At 36.4% G+C, this 10,351-nt stretch overlaps 1 protein-coding gene across 1 annotated transcript; it reads left to right on the top strand.

The window, feature by feature from the left end:
• Positions 1-765: 765 nt before the first annotated feature.
• On the top strand, positions 766-1,640 carry LOC108914884 (prostatic spermine-binding protein-like). The gene is made up of 2 exons (XM_018720798.2): positions 766-1,177; positions 1,465-1,640. Exons 1-2 carry the CDS (start codon positions 766-768, stop codon positions 1,638-1,640), a joined length of 588 nt encoding a protein of 195 aa, XP_018576314.2.
• The last annotated feature ends 8,711 nt before the right edge of the window (positions 1,641-10,351 follow it).

The following is a 10,351-nucleotide window of genomic DNA, read 5'->3' on the forward strand; positions in this document are numbered from 1 at the left end:
ACCATTCGCTTTTTGAAAAATCAGTATACTGATAATTGAGGCAGGTCTGATTAACAGACAAAATTTTCCTTTCTCTTTTAACTTTATTTTTACTTACTGAAGGTTTTTAATGAAAAATTGTATATTTACTAACCAGATACCTTTTTGGAAGTTTATACTGGATGTTCCAAAAAATGATCCACTTCAAAATTATGAGAAAGTGAAACTTAACTTATTTTTTTCCCATTTTTGCCTTACCTACGTACTGAAATCTTTGAATGAAAAATTGTCTATTTACTGTATGTTCTACAAGACACTTCAGAATTAGGAGAGTGAAACTTAACTTATTTTTCCCTATTTCTGACTTACTTACGTACTGATGTCTTTGGATAAAAAATTTTGCATTTACCAACACGATGCTTTTTTGATAATTTTTATACCGAATATTCCAACAAAATTGATCCAGGTTAGAGTTGCAAGTGTTCAAACGTATTCATATTTTTTTATTTCATTCTACTTTATTTTTTGAGGTAACAATTTTATAATGTGTTTTTTTGAAGCTTTTCAATATAGTGCATATTCTATAAAATTGATCCTGGACAGACCCGTGGATTATTCCTTATATTTATTTCTTCTACTTTATTTAGTGAAGCCTATTCATGAAAATTTCTTTATTTACTAACCAGATGCCATTTTAAAACTTGCTACACAGAATGTTTCACAAAATCGACCCACATTTGAATGGTGATAATAATGTAGATGGTGATGATGTAGATCATGTAAATAATGGTAATGGATGGTGGTGTAGATGATGGTGACGTAGATGATGGTGGCGTAGATGATGGCAATGTAGATTATGGTGACGTAGCTGATGGTGGCGTAGATGATGGCAATGTAAACGATGGCGATGTAGATGATGGTGGTGTAGATAATAGTGATGTACATGATGGTGATATAAATGTTGCTGTTGTAGATGATGATAACGTAGATAATGGCGATGTAAATGATGGTCATGTAGATGACGATCATGTAGATTATGGTGATGTGGATGGTGGCAATGTAGATGATGGTGATGTATATGATGGTGATGAAGATGATGCCGATGTAGGTGATGGTGATGTAGATGATGGCGATGTAGATGATATAGATGGTGGCGATGTAGATAATGGCGATGTAGATGATGGTGATGCAGATTATGGTGGATAAATGATGGTGGTGTAGATGTAGACGATGGCTATATAGATGTAGATGATGGTGCTGTAGATGATGATGATGTAGATGATTTTGCTATAAATTATGGTGATGTAGATGATGACGCTGTAGATGATGGCGATGTAGATTATGGTGATGTAGATGATGGTAATGTAGATCATGGCGATATAGATGACAGTGATGTAGATGTAGATGATGGTGATGTAGATGATGGCGATATAGATATAGATGATGGTGATGTAGATGATGGTGCTGTAAATGATGGTGATGTAGATGATGACCCTGTAGATGATGACGCTGTAGATGATGGTGGTGTAGATAATGGCGATGTAGATTATGGTGATGTAGATGATGGTGATGTAGATCATGGCGATATAGATGACAGTGATCTAGATGATGGTGATGTAGATGTAGATGATGGTGATGTAGAAGGAACATATTTGACGTAGTTCGTAATTTAGGTTAGGAAATCAGACGGTACGTACTACGCGATTTTTGACGTTTCTAATTGAGGTCAGAAAATCAGAAAGAACGTATTAATTGATATTTGACGTGTTTCGTATTTTAGGTTAAGATATCACACAGGAGTGACAAGACGATATTTGACGTTTCTAATTGAGGTTAAAGAATCAGTGGGGACCTATTAATTAATATTTGACGTATTTCATAGATGACATCGAGGTGAAAAAATCAGATGGACCTACTAGGCGAAAATGACGTTTCCAATTGATGTTAGAAAATTAAGCGGGACTTACTAGACGACATTTGATGTATTTATTTGAACCAAAAAATTTTTGTTTACTGATCAGAGGCCTATTTCAAACTTTTTATATAGAACGTTTCGCGAAATCGCAGAAACGCAGATTCGAAGTGCGGCAGCTTAAACAATGAACGACGACACTACGCGCTGTCTCTCAAGTCAGAATGGAAAACTAGCATTTTGGCGGACGGACTGGGTTTCTCCGCGATATCCGAAGCGACATAATCGCGCCTCATCTCCCTTCGTTCGTGGCTTAATTAAATTTTTGCAACTTCATATTTGCGTTTTCAAATATACCTTTTTCCGTGGACTTCCCACTGACATACGGCCATTTTATAACCGAAATGAAGATTCAAAGAACCGCGAACGCAAATCGACGAAAATCTAAAAATCACGAAGAATGTCAGATTGAAACGTCAAAATAAATTTCGCTATATTTGACGTTTCCAATTGAGGTTAAAAAATCACAACGAACCGTAGATCGATGGAAGGAAAATAATAATTATTTGACGTATTCCGTAAGTAATTTAGGTTAGGAAATCAGACGGGACCATAGAACTAATAAACTACTGGATTCGCCCAACTGTCATTTTGCCAATATAAACGACAGACGTGTGCGAGAGAGATAGAGCTGGTGCGGGCTAATGCTTCGTTCACAAAACTTCAAGTATCGCGCGAATTAAACTGGATTTCTCTTTTAACAATACATATTTGTACGACTAATTTTAATTATTTATTATTAACGAATAAGAGCATAAGCACTCTTTGTTTATATAGAATTCCTGTACAAATTGGAGGTATTAAAGGGGGAATGTAATAATAACTAAAAATTTAGAATGAAAGATATTTTATTATACATATTTAAAAAATATTCAGTTACAATTTTCCAAATAGTTTTTTATAATGCCTTCTTTATGTATGTCTCCATTTATTTTCCTCACATCGAGCGATCAGTAAAAATTACTGCAAGCTCTTCTAACGTAGTTTCAAAGAGTTCATATTTCCTTTGTAAAACTGCATTAATTGGAACTGTATCGATGCTTTCTTCGTTCAACATATTATTCAAAGCGAATTTTTGCCTAAGCACATTATAAGCAAAATGCAGTTGAAGCTGTTTTTATTCAGTTTGATAAAAAATAATTCGGAGAGTGACACATTGAAGGGGGCAAAATTGCTACTTGGTCATTATTTTCAGAAATATTCGAAAAGTATAAACATTTTAACACCATCATAACCTCTTTCCTACCTATAAAAATTAATTTTTTCTCCACTTAAACATCTCTTTACGCAATTAATCGCTGAACACAATTGCACTACACACTAAAATTTAAGAAATCTTTTTCATGACTTTTACTCCAAGGTTTATTGTGATTTTGTTGTACCGGTATACCGATGTACCGTTATTTGTTTTGCCAACATTTGCCTGCACTAGCTTCATCTGCCTTGCACACATCAGTGCAATTGACCTCTCTTGCTAGGGCGAGTCCTTAGTTTATGGACGGAACTTACTACATGATATTTCACGTTTCTAATCGAGGTTAAAAAAATCATAAGGTACTTACTTATTGATATATGACGTATTTCATATTTTAGGTTAGGAAGTCACACAGGACTGTCAAGACGATTTTGACGTTTTTAATTGAGGTTAGGAAATAAGAAGGGACCTTCTAATTAATATTTGACGTATTTCATAAATGAAATCGAATTGAAAAATCTGATGAGACCGCGCCATTATTCCATGGCTAGAAATTGGCCTCAATGATTTGGGATCGAGGGGAATTATCCCTCTTTATCCTGCCTCATCTCGTGTAGGCCTGGACAGCCTTCGTAGGTCCATCCGTCGTCTACCCCGACCGCAATTGCGGCCGGTGTAGGCGCTTTGTGGGACCTCCTTTTGTCCTGGCTGGGCCCCGCCGGCTAGGGCCCTTTCTTCTGGCGCTCTTCTTGCTTCGCCGGCTCGTCTATGTAAACCCCGGGGGTGGTGTCATGTTTATGGTTGGGTACGGTAGTGCGGCTATGAAGCCTGGGATGCGCTTTGCTAAGGTGGCCCTTAGGCTAGCGCGGGAAAGGAGTGTAAGGAGGGTATGGGGGGTGTGTATGTGTGTGTGTGTGTGTCGTTGACTTCGTTTCTTGATCCTGGCGGTCTCTGAAACAGAAAAGGTTAACGGACAGGGGGATGTCGTTTGACCATGGCACCTACTAGGCGATATATGACGTTTCTAATTGATGTTAGAAAATCAGACGGGACTTATTAAACACTATTTGTTTGACATATATATTTAAATCAAATGCAGAAAAAATTTTTGTTTATTTATCAGAGGCCTATTTCAAACATTTTATATAGAACGTTTCGCGAAATTAACGCGAATTCGAATTTATCTTCCAAATTTTTTATGTACAAAGTATTCTATAAAATTGACAGAGGTCTGGATCAGATTTTTCCTTACATTTTTTACATTTTTTCGTTTTACTTACATATTGAATCTTTTGGACATGTTTTATGCTTACTAATCTCATCTAGATGAGATTTTGAATATTTCAATACTGGACGTTCCAACAAAATTTACCCATAGGGGCTCCTCTGCCAAAAACGGACATTTTTTTAAGTTGTTATCAAACACTTATATACAGGGTGTTTAAAAACCAAAGTACAGGGTGTTTTAAAGAATTTTATATTTACTAACCGGTAGTGAGAGCACCGCGGAGCGTTGCTAAAGCCCCGCGCAGCGCGGCCCGAGGGCTAAAGGCCCGAGAGAAAGGTTTTGTAGGTAAATTTCCGTTTCTCAACGGCTTCTCCGCCAAAACGGCCATTCTTTTAAAGTGTTATCAAACATTTATATACAGGGTGTTTAAAAACTAAACTACAAGGTGTTTAAAAAAATTATATTTACTAACCGGTAATGAGAGCACCGCGGAGCGGTGCACGAGCTGCGCGCAGCGCGGCCCGAGGGCCGAAGGCCCGCGAGAAAGGTCAAACTCCGCGAAGCGAAGCGGAGTTTGCCTGCCTTTCTAGTATATATACAGGGTGTTTTTGAATGGAGTAGCATAAATGATACCAGTGAATCTACATTTCAAAAGAACACGATCTGCAAAAAATCGCCTTAGTAAAATGTTCACCCCTGAAGAGATATGGGCCATCAGTTTCCAAAAAAATTATGAAAATTGGCTGTAATTTGAAAACCGAACGAGGTACAAATAACAAATTTTTTACAGGTTGTTTACTAATACAGATGCGAGTTTTCAACTATTTTTCGAAAATTTTAACCCCTCGAAAGGGGTTGAAATAACCACCCCTCAAGCTATTTTTTGCCATAACTTTTATATTTCGTAAAAACTCGATATCCAAAAACACGCATTAGATAAACTGGTTATTTTAGAAACCTTTATCTCACTAGCAATTTTCCTTTAAAAGTTTTCGTTTATTAATAAAAAAATAAAATGTATTATTAATGTGGTACATTTTTTCCATCCTGTTCTTGAAATGGATGTTCTACAGACAATCAAATCATTAAAAACTCTACTCGTATTTATAACTTAACAGCCAGATTCCTAAAGAAACTAGTAATATAAAGTATATAGTATAAAGCCTTCTACTGTACTTATTAATTGCATTTTAACTATTGGAACCTTTCCTGAGATCCTTCAGTTCTCCAAACTACTTTTCATATTAAAAAAGAGTAATTCTTGTTGATAAATTCCATCCATAACTATTGCTTCAGTCCTGAACAGTTATAGAATTAAAAAGGAAGTTATACGGTTATTTTGGATCACATTTTTTTTTTAAGTTATCTACTCAACAAAGTTTTAGAAATTCCCATTTTAAAACTGTTTATTACGTAATGAGCAAGATAGTTGAGAAGTTTAAACCAAGTAATCGCACATTTATTTTGCTCTGTGACATATATCTCTTTGACTGTGTCTCTCACTATGGGATTAGAGATAATTCACTTTCTCTCATTAATTTATGTTTTAATAATCGTCAGCAGACTATAATTGTAATTGTTATGTCTGACTTTTAACCTGCCACATATGGGGTTTCACAGGTTTGTGACTTAGGGCCCTGTTATTCGTTGGATACGTCAATTATTTTCATTTTAAATTGCTGCATAAGACATACGTTTGCGGATGATACAACGTTTATATTAGCGAGAAATAATTGCGAACTCCTTTCTAAAATTGTTAACACAGCAAATAAATTTAGAGACAAATGAAAATATGCAAATTTCTGTTAATAATTGCTTCAAACTAAAAATGTTAAAGTACATGGTATTACTTTTAGTAACATGCTAACCAATGTTAATGAAATAAAGATTTCTTGTTCTTAATTTATTCTTCGCTAATTAAAGCAAACTCACCAGTTCTACTACTTTGAAACCCAAGTATTTTTCTTTTTCAATTTCAAGGAGATTACGCAGTATTACCTTGGGGTACTTCTCTTTAATATAAAAAAACGATTGGGGTGTTACTATCATTACTATAAATACATTCTATTTTTTTATTAATAAATGAAAAGTTTTAAAGGAAAATTGCTAGAGAGGTAAAAGTTTCTAAAAGAACCAGTTTATCTAATGCCTATTTTTGGATATCGAGTTTTGACGAAATATAAAAGTTATGGCAAAAAATGTCTTAATAGGTGGTTATTTTAACACCTTTCGAGGGGTTAAAATTTTCGAAAAATAGTTGAAAACTTGTATTATTAGGAAAATTTCAATAAAATCAAATATCAAATACATGCAGAAGCTCCTAACGATCCAAGCTCTCAGTACAGAATGCGGCAGTTCGTTACCGCGCTCGAGGGTATTGTTGTAGACCAAGAGGCTACGATATCAAATGAACGTAACGAAATCAAAAATTGCGTTTTATACCACTTTAATACTTATACTAGAGCCTTCAGCCAATCAGATGCCAGTATTCTGCTCCTCGCCAAGGCCGGGACCAATCAGAATCGAGCATCAAAACCATCAGTTTACTTTTGCTATTTTTGAGGAAATTTTCTAGAAAGTTCTAAAAAGATGATGAAATCTGATGAAATATTGCAAAGCATGATGTCATGATTGCAAAGACGCAATAGTTAGGGGAGAATCACCCTTAATGACCGAAAATTTCTAAATAAAAGGGCTGGTTTTTCGTTTTTGAAATCAGTTCATCGCCGAAGTCCTTTAGTTCAATACTAAGTTTTCAACTAAGTTCTTTTTAACAAGTTACAAGTTAATCTTCATTCTCAAGTACGGGATATAGTGATATAAATCTACGAAAGTGACATTGCGTGATTGCTCTAAATCAGTTCATCACCGAAGTTCAATTGGTCTGATTCTTAGTTTACAACCAATTTCTTCCAGCAAGTTACAAAGTTAGTCTTCATCCGCAATTACGGGGAATAAAGTGAAACAAATCTTCGAAAGTAACCTTGTGTGATTGCTCCGAGTCTTACTAGTCTTCGACATACAAAGTGCTCGTTAAATTGTCTAATTACCTTCAGTAATTAAAGAGTTGGATCGGAACTGAAACCGACATAGAAAGTTAGTGCAGTTTTTCGGAAAAGCCGAAAGGATTATACAGAGGATTACATAAAAAGTGGTTAGTAGAATTCCGCGATTTTTTTGTAATTAGTTTGAATAAGTTTAGTAACGTTCATTTTCATATACCTAGTACTCTTTTTTCTACGGTCTGGTAGTTGAATTTGTTGTTTCCTGGATTTTCGTTGCAGAGATTATTCCAGTGAATCACTATTACTTATTTTGTTAGATTAATAGGTTTTTAACAGTGTTAATCTCATTGTCAATTTTTCTCTTCTAGAAAAATATTATTTGTACAGTTATTGTAATATAGTTTATACCTTTTTTAAACTTGTTTTTCTTGAAGAAAAACCTTCCCAAGTTTTAATAATAATAATAAAAAATTTTTTTTTTTAAAGTCGAAAATAAATTTTCGAAAAAAATATTTTTGGATAATTTTTCAAAATAAAATTTTTTTTGGAATCAATATTTACTTTTCGCAGATAACCTCAGAAACATAATTTCTGAATAAAATTTTTTGGAAGTCAAACTTAGGTTTTTTCAAAAAAAACTTCTTGATAATAATTTTTTGAAAATTTTTTTTTTAAAAAATTTTAAATTCAAAAGGGAACTTAACCTTTTATTTTTCAAGAAAAATATTTTTTCGAATTTATTTTTCTAACTTACCTTCAGGATCAGAAAGGATCCACAGTTATACAAGCCTGACCTAGATTTAAGAGGAATCCGGTTAGGAAACAAAAGTTTGTAGATTCACTTTAAAATTTACTGGCGCCTGACATAAATTTTTTAATTTTTTTTTTATTAAATTTAAATTCTTTTTAATTATCTCCCACTTTCCTCAATTTTTCTAAATTTTGATATTGCTCGGGCATTACTTTCTTTACTTCGAACCTATCTCGGATGAGATAGACCCCAACACCTACGAACTCCACGACCCGCTCTAAACTGTATCGGCGTTTTTGTTAAGGTCACAGCAGTAGCCAAAGCTCAGACAACCCGTTCCGAGCCTCAACTGGTGTAAAATATAGCGAGTACGTTGACAGTATATGTGGGGCTATATAAATATAGCCACGCCCCCGACCAATCAGAGCGCTTTGCGCGCTTCTTCTTCCGCCGAAAGTAAATAAATACCGGAAAAATAACGACGGAAGAGTGGAGCTAGCTGAAGTTCCAAGCGAGCAGCCGAACTGTGCGGACGTAGTTTGTGCAGTGCAGCAGTGAGTGTTAGTGCGAGGAACAGTGAAGTGGAAGCCCCACAAAACCTGTCTTTTACAAGACAAGTAATATTCTGCCTTTATTAAGGCAATCTATAGAAAGAATTCGGCAATTTTATAATGCAAAATTTCTACTAACGACCGACGCTATCTCAGCCTAGGCAGAGAGACCGCCGGCATTTATTTTTCAGATTCGGGTGCCGGGGAGGAGGGCACTATGTCGAGATCTCCGACCCCCATGGAGAGCGACCGCTCGAGTGGCAGCGAAGCCGGCGACAGCAGGCCTAGCACCCCCGGGTCGGTCGTGGAGACAACTAGCCGTGAGAGTGAGCTGGCAGCAGAGAATGCCAGACTACGGCAAATGATCGACGACCTCAGAGATGAGCTGAGGCAACAGAGGAAGGCGTTCGACGACCTTGAAAAGAGGTCTCGAGAACAGCACGCCGAGCTGTTAAACGCCCTCAAGGGACAACAGACCTCAAAAGGGGTAAAGCGAGGTAAGCCAGGGCCCTCGTCGGGTTCCGAGGAGGAGCCCTGCAAGGCTAAAAAGAAGCCAGCTAAAGAGAACGAAGCACCTGTCCCCGAACAGGCGAAGGTCCCAGCGACGGCATCAGAGCGCCTGCCGAGAAAGCCGAGAGGATACCGCCTGTCATCCTTCGCAAGAAGGAGCAGTGGACTGAGGTCAGCAGGAGTCTGACCAACAGAAAAATAAATTACACCAGGGCCAGGTTAACGGGTGAAGGCATCGCCATTCACCCGCAAACGCCTGATGATTATCGACGCCTAACGCGTGTCCTCGCCGATGAGGGGAAGGAATTTCACACCTTCTCTCTCCCAAGGTGCCGCGGCACCTAAGGGGGGGCCTAAAACCGACAGGAGCGCGGAACCCGCAAATGTGGCCAGCATGCTGGCACNTTTTTTAACTTATATTACATTATCTAGAAAATATAATCAAATGTAATATCATACGAAAATATGAACTTGCTTGAAGCTTTTCCATTCTTGTAACTGCTTACACAAGTAACGAAATTCACCATGTCTTTAGCCACATTTTTCAGGAAAAATTTTATATTTTGTATTAATACCTCATAACAACAATACATCCATCTTCGTCGATGTAAATACTTCACTATGAACTCCTCAGTATATGTAGCTAACACATTTATCGTCTCGCTGCTCCTTTACCGTGAGGCTCTTCGCTTTCATCGCTACCTTCTCTCTGCTTCTGTATGTATTTAGTCTTAGCGTTAACTGAGACTATCTACATTTACATAATTAAGTTATAACTGAGCCATTGTTAATTCTAATTTAATTCAGCAACTTGTTATCGTCGCCTAGCAACATATCAACAGAATAGCTTTAGGCCATAATAAAGTCCGCTGAAGATAAAGTTGCACTTACGGCCAGAAAATCTCAAGAGTATTATGATAACCGCAGTCATTAGGGTACTTATCAAATGAACTTAACATTAGGTCGTCATAGAGATGAAATAATTTACAGTTCAGTAAATTGATATAATGCATTAGGAAACTTGTACAAAAGGTGGCCATATCCCTGGCCGAAAATTAGTCAAATTTCTGGCGTTTTTAGGTACTGAAATCTTGAAAAGTAAAACGTGTAAAACAAAAGTAAGCTCAAAAATAAAATCCTTGAGATATTCTATTTATTCA

Source organism: Anoplophora glabripennis, unplaced genomic scaffold (genome assembly GCF_000390285.2).
Source record: "Anoplophora glabripennis isolate ALB-LARVAE unplaced genomic scaffold, Agla_2.0 scaffold1325, whole genome shotgun sequence".
Classification (NCBI taxonomy): domain Eukaryota; kingdom Metazoa; phylum Arthropoda; class Insecta; order Coleoptera; family Cerambycidae; genus Anoplophora; species Anoplophora glabripennis.